The 27,272-nt window shown below is 33.0% G+C and overlaps 1 protein-coding gene across 1 annotated transcript in view; it reads right to left on the bottom strand.

Annotated features, from left to right (window-relative positions):
* Positions 1–23,266, bottom strand: part of LOC126897221 (uncharacterized) — an 88,330-nt gene extending 65,064 nt beyond the window's left edge. Inside the window, exon 1 of the mRNA XM_050670641.1 lies at positions 22,089–23,266. Coding sequence (XP_050526598.1) covers positions 22,089–22,677 — 589 coding nt within the window. The 5' untranslated portion in view covers positions 22,678–23,266. The remainder of the gene's footprint in view (positions 1–22,088) is intronic.
* Positions 23,267–27,272: the final 4,006 nt, after the last annotated feature.

The raw sequence follows: 27,272 nt of genomic DNA, 5'->3' as shown, positions 1-27,272 counted from the left end.
TTGCTTTATTATCAAATTAATAAAGTATCACCGTGAGCATTTAATTTTTAATTACTCGTTAATTAATAAGATCAGATGTTAGATTACGATATTATCTTAAAAATCCTGAGCTATCATAAAATACTACATATGATTATTAAAATACAATTATCTTAGATTAGTTAAAATATAAAATTCTGTTAATGAATTTATAGTTAAAACACCACTATAATAAAAAATTTATCATATATGCCAGGTAAAAAGTGAAACAAATTTAGCATTGATATACATTATTTTAAAATGGATTATAAATACGATTTTAACAAATATCTATTTAAATAATTGTAGTATTTATCGAGATTTCAAGGTGAGAGGTATTAACCAATAGGTAGCATTGCCTGTATTTCGCCTATAGTAAAATAATGATAACATTTTTAAATTAAGCCGGATTCTATTTAAAATATATTATGATTAATATATTAGATACAATTTGCAGCTAATGTCTGTACCACTGATTTGGAGTCAATTTCTGTCCACTGTATTCAATCTAGTCTTCTGGGGTGTTGTGTTGAGATTAAATTTAAATTTTACTAATTTACACCAAGTAAAAAGAACACATTTTATGAATGCAAATTGTACCACACTTATTCATTTTTTATAAAAATAATATTTTAAATAAATTACTATTATAAATAACATGAAAGAACATTAGTTATTCATGTCGGCTGAACTATATTACATTTTTGGTACATTAAAAAAAAATCACTCAGGTCAACTTTCTCTACTTTTTTTTTAATACTTTTCAAATAAATAAACAAATACCACAGAATGCCTAGAAAGTCTACGGGATTATTCTTAACGATAAATTATTTATTGCTCCGCATTAAAAAAAAAACTAAGCAAAAAAAAAAAACAACAAAACCAATGCATAAGTTCAATCAACCAACAGAATTATTTTGGACAACGAAAATAACATGACAGTAATAAAACATAAAAATAATCATCAAAATATCTTAAAATATCTCGGACGCTTTGAAATCTATTTGCCAAGTTATTTTTTTTTTCACATGATAAATGCACTGAAAACGGCCAATTTACGACAAGGCGGTTCACTAAATATGCGCCATGTGCCCGAAGGATATGTTTTTTTCATCTAGAAAAAAAATTGTAAAAACGGATTAAGAATGTATTTATACTGAGATTTCAAATGGAATTTAAACGCCTTTGGTTTTAATATTATTAAGTTACAAGCTCAATGTGTCAACCGACATGAATGACAGGCTTGCAAATGTTATTGCTGGGATTAAAGGTTAGCGGCGTCGGGAGAGGTCATGCACTGCAGTGCATTTGTTTACACCATTTTTTTTTTTTTTGTGTGTGTGTGTGTGTAGCAATAATGATAAAAAACATATGCTATTATTGCCGTAGAATAGAAAAACAGTGGCAAAGAAACCTATATACATGCGCCTCCCGTCGAAATCTAAATTTAAACTCATTTTGCACAACTCACTTTGTATACACGTGTGTAATACTATGCACGGACGTATCATTATTATATTGGAACGCGCAGAAACCTTGGACGGTAGCATTGTCTAGTCTTACACACATACCTATTGAATTTCCGTTACAATTATGTTATCAAACAGTAACCGATTGCGTAGTACAAGTTTATAGAATTTCTCTGAAGAAGCGTAAGTCGGTCTAAGCCAACAAATAATTAAAAATAACTCAATTCGAACGTTGTAATGACTCTTTTTTATAATTGTTGAGATCATTACGTTGTGCCGACAGACATTAAGTTGAATACTTAATTTATGTTTCACGCTACAGTCGTTCTTAACACACTGAAGTGGATAATACACAGTGAGTGCAACGAGTTATTCAACGCTGAAATCAAAAATTATTCAATTGCGAAATTGACGTACCGTGTGGTTTTCGTTTTTTTACGAACAAGACAATTTGTTTTCACAAATAAAATAATTAGACACACGCCGCGTTTCCCACAACTTGAAGATATATTTTTTCGGCTTAAGTCCGTATGATTTCTTGTACATACCAACGAATACGGTGTAATATTGTTCAAAAACACGACCGCATCAGATTCAATAAATATGTATGAACTTAGAAAAGATCCTTACTGCATGAATATGCAAGTAAAAAATTAATTCTACTTGAATTCGCAACGATTTTGCCGACAAATTAAAAATAATATTAATAATCATACTGTTCTTCATCATCACACTTGTTTTGTGTTAAAAATGTAAAATGTCATATCACACATAGGTACAAAACATAGTGTTGAAGTAATATTTTTAAATGAAATGAAGCCAATAGCTTATAAATTTACACACCTATGAAGGAGTGCATGATGTAGCATTAATAAGAAATTCTAATTACTTGAATGTTAAACACATTAAATAATAATTTTATGCACAATAATCTTAACTTGACAACCTGTTCCGACATTTTACAAGTGGTAAACATAATTTAATGGAAATTTTTCAATTATCAGTGTTTATTATGCTGTTTATCTCAAAGCATCCCTAGACAATGTTTAATGAGAGTGCAGAGGTTACAAACATTCACAGAGATTAGTCATTATTTAAATGACTGATCTTTCTGGTTTGTACTTGATTACAGATTTAATTTCAAATGACTAGACTTCGTAGGAACAATTTTGATCAATTTTTGGAGAAACTCATTATATACACTTCCCCCACCTCCTTACATATTTTTTATATAAATATATACGAATTTTTTAATGAAATTTTGAAGAGGACGACTGTAAGCTCCCCCTCCCCGATTTGCGCCTATGCTTAAGGACACCAAATTTCTCATTTAATGTGAAATTTACAAGAATTCATTTACTCGAGAAACATCTCTTGAAAGTTTCTTATTCAATAGGTACAACTAACTAATTATTTGCAACAATAAAAAAATATTGAGAGATTACACGTTATAAAATAAAAAATTATTAGTTTCTGAAACATTTTATGAAACAAACAGTTTTTATTGTAGCTGTCTAATATAATAATTGTTTATGTCTAATAATATGATAATTAAGATTAACACAATTGCTAAACATCGACCGAAAGAAATGATCTATTACAACAAAATATTATTGGTAGATAATAATACTAATACGTGTACACGTATATTAGTATAATTTATTTATTATTGAACAAATAATATTATTTCTATTAATTGGTGTCCCTCGCTGATTATAAGTTTAACAATTATTTCAAGACCCTTAAAAAAACTGATTAAACGTCTATGAAATTGTTGTAATTACCTAAAAATAACGGTTCTTTGATCGCCCCCATACAGTATAAACGATGAATATAACAGTTGATATTTCCACAGCCACAATGCAAAAGCTCAATTTACTTTAATCTTTTCCTAGTATGAACCATACTCATCTGATCCGTATTATTTTTAAGCATTTAAAAGCACTGTGAATTCATTAGCTATTTCATAGCCCGATGGGCAATGCATAATTTGTGCGACTTGTTTAGCCTTGATCGTGTATCAACAATATTCATAATTAGAGGCATCATTTCCACATGCTCTCGTACTGCTAAACTGTAATTATTTTAAATCAGGCAACCCACTAATGTTTTCTTTGTAAAATCAATACGTTGTATTAATTTCACACTAGTCGTTTTGCGTTTGGTCTGGAGAATAAAAACAAAATCGTTACACACAAACAACATTCAAACCGATCGTACATTGTTGTTCGTATGGACGGGCGCTGCCTGCTCAATTATTATTGCGTTACAAGTTACAGGCGTGTGATGTATTTCTAGAGTTTTTACCGATAAAAATATATTATATTTAGGAAATAACTATAAGATCGTTTATTGCGGCAACCGTTTGCTGTCACGCAGATGTCATACGGACGGGAAAAAAATCGAGCTCGGTCGAAAATAACCGATTTGGAATGACCATAATTGATTGTGGTTATAATGATGAACATGAGAGGCAGGGTCGAGTGGGAGATTATCTAGTGTGATAATGTAGCACGATACTAATAAATGTATAGAAAAATAATATTATACACCGGTAATATTAAATGGTAACGTAGGAGCTGTACTATTAATCGTCTTGTGGCGTGTTTGCCGTAGGAATGCGTGCAAAACTTGTAACCGTAAAAAATAATAATAAAATAATTATTTTTCTTTAAACAATTCCTAGTAAGCCTCGCTATGCATAGTAGAAAAAAGTAATAAAAAAAAAAAAACAGTCTGTGAATAGATTATATATATCTATGATAACCATCTCGAACTTCTCGAATTCACTGTTGTATGAAGTACATACTCGCAATGGTAATATATGATCAACAACAAAGTTCAATGAAAATAACATAATTATTCTGCCAAATTGTTCACGCAGACGCTTCATTTGGTTTGACAAAATATCGCTTTACATGTTCCCATCGCAAATGCGGGTCCGCTTCATGGCATTATTTTTTACAAATCAAAACACACACTTTTTCCACGAAGTTTTTTCGAGGGGTGTATTCGATACTACCTACCTACTATTTTTTTTTTTTTTGCTAAATTATTAAGAATTCAATTTTAAAATTCATTTTGAGAGGTCCGTTTTATTTTTTTTTTTAATTATATATATATATATATATTCCTCGTCAAATTTTCATTGCATTGATAATTTTAATTTCTTGAACGACTCGTGGACTTTCAAAAATAGAATCCTTAATAATAGCAGTCGCGTAAATCTTTTGTCGCAGGTCATGGTTGATTTTTTAGCGAGTTTCATGAAACAAACGTTCCAACTGAGATTAATTGACTTCAGGACATGATCATCGTTATCGGTGTGCGAAGGTGATAAATAGAACGTCGTAGGACGCGGAAATCGACGTGATCGTGTCAGTGTTCGGTTCAAGAACAGGCGCACCAGTAGCAGCAAAAACGACGGCGTCGTTGGACATGCGTCTTGGCGCCACTGCCCCGGCAGAAACGTTCGCTGTTGCCGATGACCGGTCGTTAAGCCATTGTAAGTGTTGACCTACCCGCAACGTTCTCGGCGTGGCCACGTTAGCGGCGCGTCTGCATGAAAAAAAAAAAATAAACACTAACCTAGCGCAACGTATTGTGTGGCGCGTTGTGCGCCCCAGAACACCGTCATCGCATGGCACGCGCACCGCTCACGTGCATCCGAACCACTTGGCGCTTTTGAGGTCATCATAGTAATACACATAATTATAATGCGTTTTAATAACAATATTTACGTAACATAATTATTATTATTATTATCTTTATTGTCGTATCGTTTTTTATTATTATCAAACCGTTCGGTACAATAACATTGGTGTTTGTGCATTTCGTCGGCCGAGGGCTGATTGTTATTACATACACCGAAAGGCAGAACCCAATGAAATAAAAATAATAAAAAATTCAGCGAAACCAACTTGGATTACAGTCTGACTACGCAATTTCACTCGTTTACGTCGGTGCGTTTGCATAAACGCTTTTTGATCGAGTCACTATTTTGGTTATTACAGTAAAAGTTAACGGCTCAGTAACTGAACTGGCCCCAGAGAAACGCAAAATTTGAATCATTTGTTCTACTTTTAAAAGGAATAATGTAAGAGAGTGGCGAGCGAATATTCTCCAGGGATCGTTATTGCTATTCTCTGGCAACACCGGCATCGTTTTTTCTATGCCTTTGTGTAAACAGTTTAAAAAACATTTTGACCAGGAAAACGGTTGTTTATGACGATACACACGTTTTTTGCCATATCATTGACTATATTATTTATTGAATTATAATGGTACCCGCAAAAAAAGTACCGTTATAATCGCTTGAAACTCAAACGATTCTAGAAATTGTTTAGCCGAATTCATAAAAGTGACTTTTGTAAGCTTACTTGGTGCTTTTTTAGAAATTCAATTTCAAGTAATTCTCGTAATATCATTTTAAACCAACGAATTATTGTACAACAATAGATTCCTCCAGAAATGTTTAACAGTTGTACAGTTGAATTTCGATTGTAATTCAATATATACGCAAATAACGACACTTGACAGTATTACATAAATTTATTCGTACAATCAAAGGCCCGATCGAATTCGAGTATGTTCTAATACAACTCTTCAGACGTCAAGTGCCATATCCTAATCTGTTTATTAGATGACATGAGTGCATCGAATCATCTACACGTCAAAACCACCACAAACAAATTCCACGAGTATGACAACGCGCACAGCTCTGCTTGTATAAAAACTCTTATATTGCTTACGGGTAGGTACAGCACATGATTTACTCGATACTATAGTCACAATTGACACACATGTACGCCAAGGGTTACGAATAACGGTTTTACAATATGTCACCATATTTTTTCTCGGCCCGTCAACACCCTTTTTGTGTTCATCACGCGCGTTGTATACAATGTTTCATCTACGCGATGATCTCGTTCAACTTTTTTTTTTTTTCAATCGAATAAATCTGTCGGCTATATAACAATAGCAGTGCAACAATACCGTCGGCAGCAAGTGACTGCTCCGCTCGAGAACCGTTCAAGTATCGTTAAGGAAATCTCCAACTATCGATACATATATTTCGTTTACTCAAAGATAAGTGACTGCTGATAATAAAGACTCTATATGTTAAAAAGTTCGAAAATGTTACCGCAAAACACACATATCCTGGAGTAGTATTGCACCACTGTATTTCGAATGACATGCCCTTTTTTGTTTACTTTTTATCCACATTACTTGAGTAAATACGATTTTTAATTATCCTTTGGTGCCTTGTAAACAAAAATGTTCATTATATCTTTTCTGTGTTTATGATACAGTAGACAATGTTCGATTTTAAAGTATCAATGGATATTAATTATTTAATATAAATAACAGTTTTTTGTTTAACCTATACTTAAAAATAATTTCTAAATAGATAAATCAAATAAAAAAATCTATGAAGAATTAACAGGTATATATTTGTATCCCGTATCCACGTCGATTGCGTTTATGCGCAGACAAAAGATAATAGAGATATTAAAATTAATTAGACGATACGAGGTTAGTACTTTTCCAGAAAAGTTATTTTTGGTATATTTCAAAGTTATCAACTACATAATAAATAACTGCGAGAGAGATGGTAAGTGTCCATCATTATATGAGGTCAATGCAATTCAGATACTCTGAATGATAATTACGTATGCAATGCGATGATTTATTACCATCGTTAGATATGTATATTTATGCATGCGGATTTAATATTATAAACTAATTCGAAGTATAATTAAGACGACTTTAGCAATAATTTTATAATATACTTGGTGAAACGGTAAACAAGATCACATTATTAAAAAATATATATATATTAAAATAAACTAATTTATAGATACAGCATACTATACATTACTGAAATAACAGATAAAAAATATTGCTAATATTTTATAAAAAAAAAAAAAAACAAATACTTGATATCTCAAGTAACCGCACCCAATTGTGTATGACGATATTCAAACTATCGTTTAAATATATTTCATAATTGAATGGTTTTATAAAGTTTTCATACAATATCTTTGATCTCTTAGAAAATATAAAACCGTCAAGACTACATAAGATGTATTACCGTACAACGTAGTAAATATAAACTTGAGTAAATATTTTTTTAAAATTTGAAATGATATAACTGTTCACTCCAAGTGTATTGATTCCACGATATATATATATATATCGTATATACATTTAAAGTTAATTGAAAAAAAGTTAAATATGTGTAATTTTAACACAAATTTTATTTCATCGTTTTTAATCTAAGTTAACGTTTAAAACTTAAAAGCTCAGTATATGAAGATAAAATTTATTTGACACACAATTTATTAAAAAAAACACTCGTTCTAAACAATCTTACCAAAGTAAAAAGGGGTAGATGGTAAAACAGGACAAGCCTAGTTGAGCACATGATAGACGAGTGTCGGGGGAATTATATTGTTACATGTATGAAACAACAGAGAATAGCTAGCGGAAAACAATCTCGTGTAGTAACCAGGGAACCGAACCGTAACATCGTCTACTTTAGTGGAAATTTCGGATAAATCAGCTACGGTCTGAATTATGAGTATTTTAATTAGTTAATTTTTAATCGAGTAGAAATCTATTCGTATGTCAGTTCATTGTTCATGTAACAGAATATTAAAAATACAACATATAGTTCTAAACAGAAGCAACGCAATACCAAACCACAGGCGTTATGTTTGAACGCGACAATGTAATTGTAATGTTTGTTGTAAGAAACCACACATTTTGTCCTTCCTAGTTTGGCACATCTTAAAATTACCGAAATAATAGCGTATAAAAAGTTATTAGTAGCCGTTAGACGTGTTGATGCTTCACAAGTTGAGGTCGAGCAATAGATTACACTGGATGCTGATAATGTGAGATTTCCAGAGAAGATCACAATGCGCTCCAGTTAAAACAACAACGCTTACTGCAATTAAAACGGTTCATTTGGCTCAAAGGCGATATGAATAGACGCCCACGCTAAAACTGGATACTTCATGAGGTCTGGGAGGTGGGAAATATCTCTGGTATAACTCGTCTACGCGCGTTAATAAGCCGGTGGTAACCGAGTAACTTTTAGTCGCCGGCATCTCAAGATCTCCGTCATCATACAGCAAGTACACAGTGACGCCTTTCATAAATGTGTGGCCCGACAAAAACCCCCAATGCTTTCACTGTAATAAAACTTAATAATCTATGAAATAATACACGACAGTTAACCCGTCTGTATAATAAGAGCTATTAAAACACTCACAATGCGTGAATTTACATAAAACCGGGGGAAACACCTATGCGATTCTCTGAATAGATTGTGAGAAAATAAAACTTAGTATATAAAAACAACAATTGCATTGGTGGACAACAGGTAGCGTAACGTTTTCGTTCAAAAGGGCGTTAACAAGTTCGGGAGGGTGAAGAATAAACACTCTAAATGGCTTCAGCGCAACAAAGGCGCCACGCGATAGAAACAACAAAAACAAGTTTAAAATAAAAAGACTTCATTTTTTTCCCCTTTCGAGCCGAGACTTATTCGTATACCGATTACACAGAACGAGGACGACCGTCACCAAAAACATGGCGGTGTCGATAAGTCATTATTGTTTGTTTATTTTGTTGTATGAAATAAAGGATTCATTGGTTTTAAGTTCTTGATTTATTTCAACGCGTTCCACGAGCACAGTAAATTGATTATTTCATAGGCATTATTTTTCGTACCCTACGAAAAATAAATAAACATTATTATAACGAGTTAAAATAAACAAACATCCTTGTTGTTGCATTAATGAAGGACGGTCTTGATAAACCGATTGAAATATTCCCGACCTACAGCCGATACAGCGTGTATATACGTTTTTTTATGCGAGTGCTGGTAGAGTCATTACCAGCTCCGTCGCCTGTCGCGTGTAGTGGTTTTCAATTTAGAGACAAGAAACCCAATTGACGACTTTATAAGCCGAGAACGTTGAAGATATCACACAACACTGAAATCAACAATGGCGCGTAATGGCCAAGAACACAACACATACACTGAGCTTTTGTTTCCACGATGTTTTTCATGGGAAACGCTAAAGCACAATTTCTACTTAATCAAAACTATCAAAACCACCGCGTCGGTTTCGCAAAATTAAGCATCCTTAAATTTTTCATCGAACAAAAACTGTCCGGTTATGATAACGCACGACATTTTATCTGTACTCGGAAGACCTATCTCTGACGAGATTTACACAACCTTAATGGGTTCTAATAGTTCCTACCGCAGTAACTACTTTAACACTTGATCGTTTCCACAGAATCGACTCGTGTTGATAAATTTTCACTAATCTAGGCTTACAGCTACAACACGTCAAAAACAATTTACTACACGTTTTTTTAAAAAAACAATAGTACATAATAAATTCCTGTTCAACAATTAATCCGCGTCTATTGATATCGGACCAAAAAATAGCACAAAATTCAATTGAAGCAACAACAATAATATCAATATTATTAATGTTTTTATGTGCTTCAAGACCTTGTAATCAAGGTTTGAATTTTTTCTTAACCATTGCGATTCCAAAGTGGGAAAATATTGAAGATTCCTACACTTATTCTTATTGGAATGACATAAATAAAATTCTGAATAATTAATAACACGTTTTTTTTTTTTGCTGAAAACATACAATACAAAATACTGGCGCACACTATCAATAGTAATTATATCAAGATAATTTAGATAAGTGACAGAAAGTCTCACAGCAATGAATTTATGTGTTTTTCTCACAAAAACGTAATTACATAACGCTACGAGTAGAAAAAAAGTCAAAATAACATCCAACTAAATTCTGAGCTCACGATTTGATATTCATTTGCGTAATCTCTTAGTTTTCGTATATTTTTGAACATTTTAAATAGACACATTAAAAACCCACAATAATCATACATTCTCAGCGTTTAATAATAAATTAAACAAACTTTAAACGGTCAAATAATTAACTTGAAGTAGACTGTATCTACTAAATTATTAAAAAAAATAATAACAAACTCTTACCGATGATTGCACGTCTTTTATTTAATAAATGAAATAAATAGAAGACGATATCGAAAGCATGAAAAACGATGGAATTTTCGGAAAAACACATTATAATTATAATACACAAGTTAAATAAGAATATTGAATATTGCCTATCAAATAGGCCAACTATTCATTTAATAGGTACGCCAGTCCACTATAATTACTTTGTCCTACACGTGAAGGAAATATTCTGGTAAAATAACTTCCGGGACTGCTTTGCGTACTATATACACGTATGTATTTGTTCTTAAACGTGATAATATATATATATATGTGTGTGTATATAAAATAATAATAATAATAATATTTCTATTATAACAACGAACGCTTGGTAATTTTACTCTTTGTTAACTCGTGCTCGTAAAACATGACCAGAGATTGTGTGTATGGTTAAAATTTCTCTAGTAGCCATAATCAATTTTTGTCTTTTTTTCTCACAAAACTTTATTGCCGTCTGTTAAAAGTAAATTGGGTATGTTTCTTGTTCCATAAAGCGTTTGACTGATGATTATAAAACGAAACCGCGCCCCGTCTCAGACCCAGACCAGAACCGAACCGGTGTATATTATATTATTGTTATTAACGAGTGCGCCACCTCCGCAAACTCGGTCTTACTGCTGTTTTTATAGTTTTCCACAAAAATCCACGAGCATTTTCAAAGTCGGGTTTACCTCGTAAATTATACACTGTACGACATCTCATTTCGTTTTAAGTATTAACTAAAAAAAAAGAATCATAATTCTACATGATATTGCTTAGCGCATAAACTAATGACGACTCGAAATCGTAAAAAAATATATAGAAGAATTGTACGCATAAATTGACCGGTCGTCAATTACTTAATATTCTTAACAAAAATCAAGAAACGGATGTGGTATTTCGACTTTTCGCGTCTAAGATTACACTGGGAGATAACTTGATACGAACTTTCTTCGATCATAAATGACTCTTCCATAAAAAAAAACAATTTCAATCTTTCCAACTATGTTGTATCTCATTCATAATTTTTCGGCCACAAACCGCAGTCTGGTGGGCAGCGGTTACTCGATTTATGTTTGTTTTTCTCTAAAAATAAGTAAAAAAACAAGCTAATACAACTTGATTTGATCATAATAAAAATTAATCGTGAATAGACGCATCTAACCGAGCGGGTAATTCTATTTTGCTGGTCTGCAAAGATAAAACGTTTTCCTCGTGCTCGTATTATGGTAAACAATCACTTAAGATTAGTGTATACTTTCCGTGTAACCGCGTACTTTGGGTACAAATCATTTTGTTACCTCGTCGTTACATCTTATGTGAATACTATTTTATTACTCTGAAGACTACTGCAGTCCGCGTCCAGACCTCTTAACCGCCTTGCACGGAGATGATAGTAATAATAACACACACACACACACACACGCTATGCAATGCCCCATAAAATTGCGTGGGATAACAGCCGGCTAATAATTATTGCCAAAAAGATTTACGTTAAACACTCGTTATGTCTTTTTTTTTTTCAACAGACACAAACGGTATCGATTCACGGACAATATTGACCGTAGTGTACACACACGTTTATTTTTATTTTTCCTTGATGTTAAATAAAAATAAAATAAATTTTTAAATAATAAAATATTATACGCCGGTCCGAGTTTACGACTATTCTTCGCTACTTATACGTGTACACAATAATCTGTATGATCAACTTTTATAGCCGTTTCAAAGCGCATGGCATTTGCTGCCCGTACAATACAATACGCAGCTTTGGTCGGACAGTTCATAATATTTCAGTCGTAAATATTCAAATATTATTACCGACCGCCCGTCCCCCGCCCTCCATTTAATGCAGCCCGGACGGTAATTATTATACCTATTGCCGCTATGCATTTATAGTGTTTTTTTTTTATATTACACGCGCGTAATCGAACATGCACATCGTATAAACGCTTGACCCTTTCTACTCGACTGCGGCAAACATCATCAATTGTCAGATAATCGAAGAAAGTATACAAATAGACACAACGGTCCCGTGTAACATGTGTACAGTCATTTTGTACGTCTCCTACAAGATTTCATGAGATCTCAATGAAAACCTATTCCGCTAACAACAACGTGTTTTAGTCGAGTTAAACATAAGAGTACCTTTACTATCTAACGTAAATTGAAATCATTAAGAAATGATAACAATGACTCGAGTTATCGCGACCCTGATTTCCGATTAGTTACATTACCCAACAGCAATAATTGTTGTTACAAACGTTACTGAATAAAAACACGCGATTCGGGAGACTTTGTAGGCTACGAGAAAATCTATTACTCCGCACAGTGTTTCGACTATACCCTATGACAAAAAAATATTAATAGTTTAAATGTCAATCACTGAGCGTTTTATATATCACACGTTTGTTTTAATATTAATATTCATTACAATAACAACGTAATTTTTGCCTAAAGCTTTTAAAGTGTTCCTAATAATAAACAGCATCAATGTGATATCGCAGTCGCCTATTTTTAACGGTCACCTGCTCCATGTGTTAAACTTTGTTTGAGCTTATTTAAATTATTACCAGCGGCGCGCAATGGGCGTCCTTAGTCAATACACATTTTTGTATGAAAAAAATAACATTATCTGAATAAACATGGTAACGATCTATCGAAGGAAATGCGACAACAAATTATAAATGAATAGCTTACGCATATAAATTATAAAGTGACTATTTTTCAATAATAATTTGTTCTCTATGAATAAATTCCGATGTAATGTTATTTAAAACTATTGTTGGTAACACACTCGTTGCTTTACACCAGCCTAACACAACATTCTAAATAAAATAAAAAGTTATCATTAATATTAAATGAACAGGAACACATTTATTCCACGGATCGCTTATTGTAGGGGAAACCGAAAATAGATACAAGAGAGATTAGTTAAATTAATGCTTTCAACGTTTATAATATCCTTCCGACGTTTGCGTTTATACTTGTATTTAATATATCACAGTTATTGATGATTGGCATAAGAAGTAAACATAACAAATTGAATTAGAATAGAAAATGAGGCCATCGACTAAAAAATTATTCATTGCGTGACCTACAACGAATTTATAATTAACGTAACGATTTAAATTAATTATAATTACGTTTAAAAATATAACATAATATGCAAAATAAGTTGATGTCTGTTTCCTTCGTATGTGTGTGTACGATTGAACTAATTTTATCTATTCTTTATCCTTTTAAAGATCTCGTGTTTAGAATTGTTCATTAAAAAACAGATTTAATTATTAAAAAATGAGAAATCATTTTTATATAAAAAACATTTTAGATCAATTAACAGAAATATTATTCATATATTAACGCGGTAATTACTCAATGTCATAATTATAGGTACGCATACTTGATTATTCTATAATTTATTAAAATACTCAAAGAAACATTAATGTCTACCCGTACAAGAGCCAGTGCATTCAAATAATGAACAACAGTTAATCATAATGACACGTACACTATACTCGTAAGCAATCATTTCTATACACAAGGGAGTTTTATCGTAGCAAAGCATTCACCAAAAGGCAACTGTTAATAAGTGCCTCGGAAGCTTACCAAAGGTTATGACGAAAACATGTCTGAGCACTGACATAGATAATTATTCCTTATTTACTTATAATCATCGAGATACGAGCTCAATCTCGAAGCAGCTATAAACATTTTTATTTATTGATGCGTTTTTTTGCATAAAGAAATTTTTAGTCGTGTACACGATTTTTTATTCGGCCTACTGTAATTTACAATATCAAGTACCTTTAATCATAGTAATATCGTCGGAAATGCTCGTGATTAGCGATATTATGTTTATAAACTTAAGAACTGCAATGTTTGGCTGTGCATCATTAAGAAGCGATATCGAGATATTTACCCTACGGATAGAAGAAGAGAATTTCGCATATATATATATATGTACTTATGCACACGATTATAGAACTGTACTTTAGGCCGCAGGCGCTTTAATAGGAGTATGCCTGAAGTGCACGCGAGTGTTGGGTACATCTTATGCGCAAATATTTTTTTAACGAAGCTCATGACTATGAGCAAAAATCCGGTTTACACGATTGCTAAATATAATTATACACATAGTGTCGTATAAATTTTAAGATCCTGAGAATCTGATCTCACACAAATACCATAGGAACTGATAATGTCGTATATATAAATACAAAAATAGGTCAAATGATAACACAGTCGTTAAGCGTAACAAATGGCAAACAATTATGTTACATATAGAAATGGTGATATAGTCACAAAAAGTATTTATGAATGAATACAAATTGTTAAAATTATTTAAAGCAAAAATTCCAGTAATATAATCAAAGATGCGAATGGAATAGGCCAACACGACTGATCGAGATAACTGAATTTTCAACAAATAACAAAAAATTACACTAAAAAAACAACAATGTCGCTTATATTTGACGCGTTGAATCAATTTTGAAAAAAAAATGTTGTAGCAACTTTAAATATAAGAAGATGGCCGGGATCGTGTGAAAAGCGTGTGAGCAAGAACACTTTTGAATAGGGAGAAAAATAATACCTCGGAATTAAGTGCTTGTAACACATTACAGTGCGCCATCGACAGTGGCAAAAAAAAAAACACTTTTGAACAATACATTTTTTATCGTTACAAATCTCTATCATTATCCTTATCTCCGGTGTCTATCTACACGACGACAATTTACCCGGCTTTTAGTGACCGGTTAATAACACTGGACGACGTTTACATTATTATTATTATTTTTTTTTATTTGGAGGCGATTACGAAAATAAAAAACCTGCACGCGTGTGAGTGAAAGAGTACCATACAAAACATCAAGACGATCAGTTATGAATTCATTTTTAAAGGCACCGTGGTCCAGATATTGCTGTGGAATTATGTTAATTCAGATACTTATCACGTCACACGATCAAGGTAAACCAAAACCGAAGGATGCCACGCCATTGTAAAAGAAATAAAGGGACGGCATTAGCAAAAAAAAAAAACACTCACGTTGAGGCACTTTATGAACGCATTTAGGTGTGCACTGTATAATTAATATGCGTCCGGCGCAATTTGCATTATACTATCATATATTATATTCCTAAAATATATATTGGGAATCACCACATTGGTCTGGCTAATAAACCGAGTAAAAATCATGTTACACTTTATACTAGGCTGGGTCGAGGTACTCGGCGAAACCATTACAAAAATAGGGTATCGACCAAGTCGATGTAAGTACTTTTGCTGGAAACTCTTAAATAAAAACATAAATTATGCGACCGTCATTAAGGGACAATTGGAGAGGGATATCAACCACAGAGTTATTAACGCGTAATGCTCGTATTTTTTGGGGGGGATCGAGTGAAACCAGAAGGTCGAATAATCGCTACACACGTTTCATTTTAATACCTTTGGTTACGCCACATTCTAGTGGTCTCGCACATTACAAGAAATCTCGTCAACGGGAAATAATACACATCCTGTTTTTATGACCATACAATACAAAGAAAGTGTTGTCGAATACCGTTTCTAGAATAACTATTTTTCTAGAATTTGTCTAACCATATACCACCCTCGTGATTACACGACACTGCAGTCTTCCCGTGGGTCTTTTTTTTTTTTTTTAACAAAACACTAATATTTTTATGAAGACTTGCCATTATTTACTGCGTGAATTTCATTGCAATTTCAATTAAACGCGAGGCGCCCTATGCGTTATTTTTCTCGTAAAAATTAAATCAAATAGCTAAAAAATGGCTTGAATTTCATAAATTATTCACTTTTATTTACAAAAAGCATACACGAAAGAAAAAGTGTATTACTTCATATTCATAGAACACCGAGTATAATGGCTAAAAAAAACCTCAATAATAATCATTAAGTATATGAACCGCAACCCAAATATACATATCCATAAAAATGAGGAATAAAAAATACATAAATAATGTTTTTTTTTTTTTTATTTATTAAAGTATTTTGTCTTGATGTTGTTATGCGTTCATTAAAAAACGCGATGCATAATCATAACCCAAACAATTGAACCAATGGAATGGCTCGGCGGTGTGTCATAAAAATATATTTTATACGCGGCGTTCAAAGTATGGCAAAAACATGACACCGTGAAGTAGTAGGTAACGACGAATAACAAAATGTTAACGACAAAAGTTTTAATAAGAAATTTCTCTGAACATTCCAAAACAAGAGGTCCGGCCATGACTATATTTATTCGTAATATCGCTACGATTTCGTTTTAATAGAATAATTTTACTATTCCGATTCCGCCGAGTTTTACTACCGTACCGGCGCATTTCGCGCGTTCTCTCGGAGTCGTTGCGACTAAATTCGGTCGACACTGCGAAATTTACGGTCACATTCAACTACTCGATGTGGGCGACGGTACGGCGACAATATTAGCCCGGCAGTGAAAGAAGCAGTAAATCCAACACATGAATATGTATATTACCCCAGGAACGAACAAACAAACGCGACGGTTTGCCGTAGTCGGAGAAAAAAAAAATCCCTATGAATATACATAAGGACGTCTGGACAATGATCTAGTGCACGAGGTCCGTGTTTTGTTTACGGTTAACACGTTACACTAATAATATTGCATAATGCATTTGTCTACGGTCCCTAACACACAGTAAATATGGAAGAGCGCGGGTCGGATTAGACCTGGTCCGTACCGAAATGTAGTCGATTCCCATCGGCCGTGCACGCGCTGTACTAGTGTACAACAGTTATACATTATACATCACCTACTTAAATGGTTTTGTTTACTCTCTGATCCGAACCAAATAACCGGCTAGCCGTCGATTTCGTGTAAATTACAAAAATAAAAAAGGAACCGTCCGATCGACACGCGTAGTAAAAGCGCTTTGGATATTTGGCCGTCTAATAAATATCATGTACAGTGTGGCCCATTGACAAGTGCTCCGTAACCAGAAATATACGATGTTATAAACAATCACACAAAATAGTACGTGATCACAAGTACGTGATGCAACGCGCAGAGTGAATAACCTTTGCGCGATACTCAAGTAAATATCTTACACCGATTAAGAAAACACAAGCGGATATTTCATTTAATCATAATATAAAAACGATTTATTTCCAATGATAGTGAGCGACTAACAGTTACTGAACAGTTATCGTCGCCAGTACCGGCTCAGCACAAGTGTCCAACGCCGAAAAGCGATGTCGCTTTAAAATTTCAACACCAAGTTTATCAGAGTATTAAAAAAGTACAATTTTTCATGAATCTAGTGTAAAAATAGTCGAGTAGTGCGATATTTTTTCACTGCGAGTTCAAAATTGACCAATACAAATTACAAAGAGCTGTTCAACTTTAACCAAAAAATCGTTTTAATCCTCCTCGAGAACCTAACGAGAGAATGTTTTTGTTAGAACTACTCAACAAATATTCTGTAAAGTGGTCGACGTTTTCGAACATGTACCGCCAAACACATTTCACAAATAACACGCTTTAATAATTTTCAAGGCGTACGCTTCTTTAATGTGAATCAAGTTAAAAAACATTTTTCGTTTTCTACGGCACAAAAATTCTATTATTAATACATTGAAAACGTAGGAAGAAAAATCGTTTTAAATACTTTTAAGGAGAATACAAATATATTTTTTTTAATTATACGTTTCTTTTTTTGTATTCGTTTAACTGTAATTGATGATAAAAAAACTTTTCGTAGAGTTCAATCGAGAATACCAGAGAGATGTCTGTATCGGAAAGGCGTCAGTCAGTTTAAAATTACCAAGTAATTATACCGTCGATTTCACAAGATTAACAACTAAGTGCCTAATATATCAAACTATATCTGAAGTCACTCCATGTTCCATTATACGTGAAAAACGACTCAATGAAATCCTCGATAAAGTTATTTTCTTAAAGAACGATACACACGCGTGTTTTACATCCGACCGGTAGCATTCTAAATGGTTATTATTAATACAATGTATATTTCCAATGTGCATTACACGTGTGCCATTTTTACACTTTACGTCCCGTCCATATAGATGACATTGAGCGGTCGTTAAAAAATTATCGTCGTCGTCGAGACTATTAACGAAACAACTACTTTTGCACCTCCGGCCCGTTTTTCTGACATTGCCGACAAGACGATTTCTGTACGCCGCGACAAATCACTCGGTCCGACCCGTCACAATATACAACCCGTTTTCTTTTGTTTGGAAAAGTCCTCAAGACTGCGCCCGTTAATTGGTCGGTAGTACTTGTCGGGCAAGTTCAGTTTGAGGTGAAAATTATTTAAATGCTCCTATCGAATTTCGGTTAATACGGACGTGTCCTTACCCCGTTGATGGGCGTAACGCAAAAAACAAAAAGGTACTTCTTAATTATACGCTGTACACGGCGCAGCACTCGATAGGAAATTAGACGCGTTGAAAACATGAATTTATTATGCCGACACATAAAAGGTTCGTCCACAATTTACTCGACTAAAACGGTTTTTCACTGTATTCGCTAAATAAGTGACGGCACAGCAGGCGCTTATCTGATTAAAAAAAAACCAGTAATTTCACGATTTTACTTGAGATATATTTTAATAATCATTGACACTACTGCGTTTACATTTTCGTGTCGTTAGGTAACCACGTAATGAGTTTATGCCGCCGACTACCGTAATACTCACGAGTATTGCTCTTGTGTTTCTTTCAAAACTTATTCCCAATGAGATGTGTTTTTTGTTCACTTCCGTCGCTTCTACAAACTCAGTTTAAACATTACACAGAATTTGTTCGTATATTTTTATTTTATAAATTTTAAATTAAACATTAATTAACTGCGAGTCAAAAAAAATGTTCAAAAATCATTTTATAAGTATAACTTTTTTTTTGGCAAGTTTTTTGGATGTTCGTTATAATTCGATTGTACTGTGTAAATATTATTCTGCACTATAAATGTTCGTATTCGGATTTCACTCCTATACAAGAAAGTATTCCCCTAATACGTTAACGCGATTGTTTTTTAAATTATGCACTTTCTAGGGTAAAGTGAATATTTCAACTTTATTTTTTCAACATTTATCTAATTCGAAAATTAAAAACCTCTATACGCGCAACAACTCACTTTCTCATTTTCAATTAAAGTAATTGTAACTTGAGTGTTGTTTTTTTAAACAATGTAAGACATTAAAAGTAAAATTAAATATATGTCTTAAGCTAAGAATTCTTCAATCAACCTCATTAACTGATACTCTCTTAACGGTTTTAGCTTAAATAACAGTGTTAAGCAATTATTCACTTTGCCGAACCGATTTTTTTAAATAAAATTATAACTATAATTTAAGTTGATCCATTACACAAAGATCATTGAATATATAAAGCCAACGACTGTGCAACAACTTTTATATACTCAAATAATAGTTCTATCAATTATTTTAGAAAAAAAAGTGCTTTTCACACATTGAAAAATTTTACAAAACTAATAATCACAGTATACTTTTAAGTTTATAAAATTCATTTATGACGTTTTTTAGATGTAATCGTCATACACTTTGCCCGGACTTGCCCTAGTTATGTTGGTATATGTGTTTGTATCTATAAGTTGAAAAATACACTTTTAATATTTAAAACGGCGTTTAGTCGAAACAACGGAGAGCAGCGACTTGGGGTTACGACCGCTTACGTGGCTAAATAATTTATGGTTTAAGATTATTCAGTTGTTATTATTATTATTAGGACCGGCATGTCGATGCGATTTAAGTCGTCGTCGTGTTTTTTTTAACGGCTGTAAATACGAATTGCCTATTTCGGGCGCAAAACGAATTAAATTTGCAAAGCGAGTGCGATTATGTGTATAATCCATTGCAGGAAAAATATTTTTTACTTTATTGTAACGATAATTATAACAAAAATACGTCGAAACTTCACGTTAAATATTATTTTTGGCGAAGGAAATAATAATCAACGATTTACTTGCGTGTAATATATTCGGTGATATTATATCGTAAGTCTATAAGACGTTGGTGGTAAAAATAAACAAATGATTGCCCACACGTGTGTGTTCAGAGAGCTTAGTTTTATGTATCCGTGTCCTAAATTACATCTATGAACTTTTCTCGGTTCCATTTCTATTTCTAGTAAGGTCGCTTATTTGCTAATCACTTGTTGTTTATATTTCGAGAACGATTTGTGCCTTTGCTTAAGTCTGATCAAAGAGAAATCAAAGTAAATAAACTATTTGCCGGGGAAATAAGTATGCATTAGTCGTAATTGTCGGTAATTTTCTGCATTGACGCTCAACATAATAGTTACATTCATAATTTTTTTCCATTTCGACACCGTACAAAATCGATGGCCCCGGGAACTAAAAGAGCGAGTGTTTTCACAATTATCTAATGATATATTAAGTCACAATGTTAATACTTTATGGCTATTGTTGTAATGGTATTATAATGGGAATTATCAAAACGGTTCAAATTCAAACGGGACAAAGTTATATTATTATAAAACATTGTAACATTTAACCAATAGCTATAAAAACAAAGGCTACCCGGGCTCACGAAAAACAATCGACAAAGATGAATTTAAAGTTAAATAAATTTAGCTTAGCGTAAATTGTCAAGAATTTTATCGTGTTTGTCCAGCTGCTTTTGTTTAATCGCCAGATAAAAATTAAAGACCCGTAAATAATAGGTTTTTATTGGTTATCATTATGCAATTGATAAAAATATCATAGCCGCGCAAGCTATAATTAATTTTATTTTTTTTTTTGCACTTGGTACGTTAGCGCAAATCAGTTGACATTGGACATTCTTTATGATTGTTATTTTACACGGATGCAGAATCATGGATGGATGGATCAGTCAGTTAGCATGACCACCACGTGTGCGGTGTCACTCGACCACACTGGACAGGTTGAGTGTCCCCGATGCGGAATTTCAAATAGATATAATGTTTATAAAAAACGAGTTCGAGGCTTACACAGGCTACAGGGGCAATCAAATAGACCATAATATTACCATGTTTAATAGTGGCACGACAAGGTCATTCGTCTGTTATACAATCAAACTACGAAGACGAACCGTGGCATTAGTAATTTTGTAATCACGGGTTTATCTTTAACACTTATTCAATACACAGAATAAAAAAAACCTTTATCTTGATTTTCTACTACTCCAGTCAAATAGCGTTCCGAACAAAAAAACGTCACTGTTCTACCGCTGCCTCTACGAACAACAAGATCTCCTCTCATACAGTCGGTCGCTGATACGGACCGAAAACAATTATTTTTATATCATTTATATTTGCACAATATTTAAGCAATTCTGTTGCGACCTGTTCTCGTTCATTTCGTACACAAGTAAAATTCATCAGTATCGTCACAACACTTTAGTGTATTCGCCGCAACGTCACATACTCGTGAACATTAACAACAAGCGTACCGTCGGTACAAACAGATACCGAACCACTTAATCAATGGAACGCGCGCGCAGACACCTTAATTATTATTGTGCTCGCGGTTGCTTACCTGCGTCGATGTCTACATATCGGCTAGCCGCATCCGCTTGTGATACCGGCCTTCCTCCGCTCGTGCCACCCCCGATGTCTATTGAAGAGTTGTAGTCGCAGTCGGAAGTCCTGGAGGACGACGCCTTGGTGGAGGACACGCTGAGCTGATCAATGGACCGGAACGTGGACGACGTGGCAGACTCCGCGGTGCCACCAGCCAACGACCCTTGCTGTATGGGATGTGGTACGGGCCGCTCGTCCAAAAAACTACTGGGGTTGATCTGAAGCTCTTGTTCGCGCTGCTCGTCCTCCTGTTTGGCACGACGCTTGGCCGTCTGCAGGGCGCAATTTTTACGCGTAGCCGCCGTTTTCTGACATTTGGCGCACTGACAATCGCGGTACATGCAGTACCGTTTGTGTTTTTTCCAAATTTTTGCCAATCCGTGGTTTTTGCAATTCGTGCACAACCGCTTTTTTTCTTTGCGGCCATCCGATATCGGCGACGCTCTACGTTCCGGCACTTTGGCTTGGTGGTGATGGTGATGGTGCTTCAACGGCAGTTCGTACAGAATGCGACCGCTAGCAGTAGTCTTTTCCGATTTCGGCATGTTGTCCGGTTGATTCAGACGACGTAAACAACAACGGGGACACGTGAAAACGTTTCGCAATCGATGTCCGAAGAGCAGACGGAGGAACTCGGGTGCGCGCGTGCACGTACGCGCCGCACAGCTAAACCGTCAAACGTGCTGGTGTGGCTCACGAGCACGTGATATTCCACAGGCGGCGGATCCCCACTAAACGTGCTGCGGCGTACCGCGCACGCCACCAACACTCAGTACGCCTGGCGCTGTTCGTACGCTAACTATAGTTATGTCCAAGCCACACCGCCCATGCGTTTACAGTAAAAACAATTTTTATATTTGCGAAATTAACTTTTGCTATTAACGAAAATGTTCAACAATTAACATGAGCCATAAAACTTAACAGTGTAATCAATCAACAGGATGACGATTTTCGACTTGTTCTATAGAAAATATTTTACTATCGTCAAAATTCGTTGAGATAATCGTATGCGACAAGATCGTGACGGAACGCTTCGCGAATGTACCGACGGCGACGATAACGTTGCCCAGTGAGACTAGGACGGGTAACTTGGTGCAACTGCAATGCCATGCACACTTTAGGTGCAACAGGCTACAGTGGCACTGAGTGCACACTAGCGCCGTGATACGTCACGGGCGTGCGAACCATATTATAACGGTGTAGATAGAGGTGGAGATGTGCCACAGTCGACCAATTAAACAAAATACCTCTATTGTCAATTAAATCATTTTACCAGTACAAATCGTAAATTAAACATTGACCAATATTAATAGGAGTCCTTAGAATAATGAGATCTAAGGAAATTTTTAAGAGCATAATTTATTTTTTTCTCAACATCAAGAGCAATTGCAAAAAAAAAAAATTAGAAGAAACTTGATATTCTACTTTTGTTCCAGCAATTTAATACTGTTATTCGTAAATTTTTCACGCTCCTTCTCAGGACGTGAAAATTATTTTATTTGTTAATCTATCTAAAATTTAAGATAGTTTTACCGAAAATCAATTTAAAATTATCACTTTTCAAATTGAAACTAACCACTACATCTTAGTATATCATACAAACGGCTTATGTAAAATATAAAAGCCATAAACAATAATATTTAATTCATTATAATTTAATTACATAAATACTCTCTTCTGGAGTGTTATCGTAAATAATAATAATAATTATCAATTTTTTGAAACATATTTATACAATGTTTTCATAGTTAAGAGCCGGAATTTTGAACTTGATAATTAATAATGTTATCGACATTTTACTTCTCACAATAAATTATCGGAATAACAATAATCAATCAAATTAATTAATACTATGTATTAATTAAATACTAAGTAACATCTTATAACTAGTAAACGTAAAATTGAATCAAAATAAATCATTTTAATACCCTACAAATTACTTTCAGCTACGAATTAATAAAAATGTGTGAATTACGACGAATTATATAACTTTTACGTTTTAGGTGCACACTCACTGGCTAATAATGAAATGTGGATTCCTTCTCCCTTGAGTTACGTAATCATTTTTATATACAAATACTACTGTTTATTAACAGTCTTTAGTTAATGAACTTTTGAAAAAATAATTAGCACGGATGGTGTAGCAGGTGCGCAGGCTCATTGAATAAAAGCGTAAATATATATATAAATTGAATATTCATCGACCAATAAATTAATATTCCCTGATCTAACTGTTTAAAATTGCTTTTGTTTTTTAAAGCCTAAAATAGTTCAACATTATAAATAGTATGATCTTTTTAGTAAATACTTTTTTCCTAATTTAATTGATTAGAATGTTACAAATTTAGCGAATACGAGTTTATTTTTCATTGTTATTAAGTACAAAGTAGCTAAATATAGTGGCCAGATAAGAAAAGCTTCTAAAATTATTATACCGGTGCAAACATCCTCGCCTTTTATGTAAAAAAAAAAAAGAGTACCTATATATCAATTGACTTAATTGTGGTAATTGGGTCCACCGGGTCAATTATGCAACTTATCGCCTGGTTGATTATAAGAGTCGCCTTTGTTCGCAGCAACAATATAAACCGTATATTTATATACATACATATATATTTAAAACTAATTAATATAATAATGTATCGCAGCCGAACACACAAGATTTCTCAGACTAACACAATTGATTGTATTTAACTATACCAGAAAAGTATAACAATGTGCTCTAATCGTAATAATTTATACGTTTAAAATATATTAGTCCGGCGGATTCTCGAGATATTTAACATGTGAATTCAGAAGCCTTTAACTTTACGAGAAAAATTCCTTAACACATAAAGAAAAATTATTAATAAAAATAACTTTCTACGCTTCGGGAAAGTGAAGTTATAGAAATGTATATTAAAAACATAATTTTAATCTATTTGTTTTGTGAATGCAAATTATTGTATTATATTGATATTATTGTGATCTCGAATCAATTGTGTCCCGCCGCTTACCTCACTGGGCATCTTTTATTTCATTGTTCACATATTGGTCATGAATAAATGCGATATTTTTTATCGATTTTAATAAATCAATTTGCTATTGAGGCGTTAATCACTACGCAAAAACAGACAAAGCGATAAAAAGTCAATGAACTCGTCATATGAGTAATTTGTTTTAGTCTCTACTCATTTTCACAACATACATTGTCCGCGCTTTAATTAACATATTAGCAATTTTAGTTTTTCGCTATCAACACATCAACAAAATTTAAACGTTTACACATTATGCCAGTTGTATATGTAATATGTTTAACGATAAATAAAATCTAAATAATAAGCAAACTTATTAGCATCGATATAACTACCTCTAATCCATTTTTATCTAATGTGTCGTAACATTTCAAGCCATTTCTCATGGACAGGGTTAGTACGTCAAAAATTACAAAACTTGCATTGCATTTTAACCAGGTTTTTTTAAAACGTGTTTTGCTTATGAAGCGTATGAAAGCTGTCATAACAAATTTTTTATGAGTCCCACATAGAAATACTGAAATAAACATAAATTAAACGTTTAAAATTAATATTCATAAAAAAATCAGTAATTACTATTTTTCATAGTAAATCAAACGATAAATACAGAAATTATATCAATTAACACCCGTTCAGATTATCAATTTATTTATAATTAAGGTTACAGTTACTATCTTATAATACTCTACAAAACAGACGTGTATATTCACTACCTGATCTTAGATGTTACTACATAACAACATTCTGTTCAATGTTATGTCTGGCGGAAAAATCATTTTTGCAATGAGAAATGTTATTACCGGGTCAAAAAACAATTATAATTGATAGTGCGCATTTTGCCATTTTTACTATTGCGTTTCTTGTTTTCCGCCATAATAGTAATTGGTTTTCGTTCTGGTCAGATCTACCAGAGTAAAAGTTAAACCTAACGCATAATCCAAAAATTAAAAAAAAAAGCGAACAGCGCTACAATATGAAGCAATATAAATAATAGAGTTGAAGACTTTTTTTTGTTTAATTGTTTGTTCAAATAAAATAGAAACTCCACAATGGGTTCGCGACACAGTAGAGACAAGGCATAGTCGGCCAAGTATAGATGACATTTGAAAGTAATTAAAATTACTATTATAAAAAACGTTTCGTTGCAATTACAAACAATTAAACATTATCTACAGATGTGAATAGTGTTTAATTTTTAGAAGGAACTGTTGGAGTTGGAAACAATAAAGTAAACTTTCTTAATTTGATTATTATGACCTTCATTAATTAATTATAATTTCAGTTATGAAATTGAAATTGCAATTTACCTTAAGCTATTGGTAGCTTAAACATTTTTTTTTTTTTAAAGCATTTCCTTTTCTGTTGATAAACTTATCACTATCATGAGAAACGCTTCGATGCAAATATTTACATAATATATAATTTTAAGAAATTGTTGAGTTATTTCAAATCTGCAATTTTATTTTTTCTATCGCCTCTAATTTTTAAGATAATTAATTAGTAAAAAAAACTACTAACACATAAAAATAAAATAAACAAATAAATTTAGGTTAAACTGAAATTCAACAACACATCAGCGAATAAAATTATAGACCGAGAATATTTCTGAATATTAGTATATTATGGGAATAACTCTAGGATATACTATGCAGAATATAGTTCTGAATATTTCAATTGCAACATCTATTTAAACATCAATATTTTCACAGAAATGACTACAATGATTTTCATTGAAATAATTTATTATGATATAAATACAAAAGAGTTATGACAAATTTAAGTAAAAATAACAACTTAAGAGACATTGTGATTTTTACACCAAAATAATGTTTTTGTCTAATTTTGGACACTGTTTACATACAAAAGACAAAACGTCAGGATAATTTTTTTTTTCAATTTATAGTATGTAATATAAACTTTGATTTAACGTATGTTTAAATATTGAAGATTTTCCTGAACATTTTCAAAATTTAAGTTGAAAGAGTTCTATATTCGTATGTTATATAAAAACTTTGTACATTTCAAGTTTTGAACTTCCCTAGGTAAAGGAAAATAGTCCGAATTAAAAATAAAGTATGTTGGATAAAAAGATTTATAAATACATAAAGTATTTATTAAATAAAATT

This window comes from Daktulosphaira vitifoliae, unplaced genomic scaffold (assembly GCF_025091365.1).
Source record: "Daktulosphaira vitifoliae isolate Bord-2020 unplaced genomic scaffold, ASM2509136v1 Scaffold_2, whole genome shotgun sequence".
Taxonomy (NCBI): Eukaryota; Metazoa; Arthropoda; class Insecta; order Hemiptera; family Phylloxeridae; genus Daktulosphaira; species Daktulosphaira vitifoliae.
This window is presented reverse-complemented; position numbering and strand designations above follow the sequence as displayed.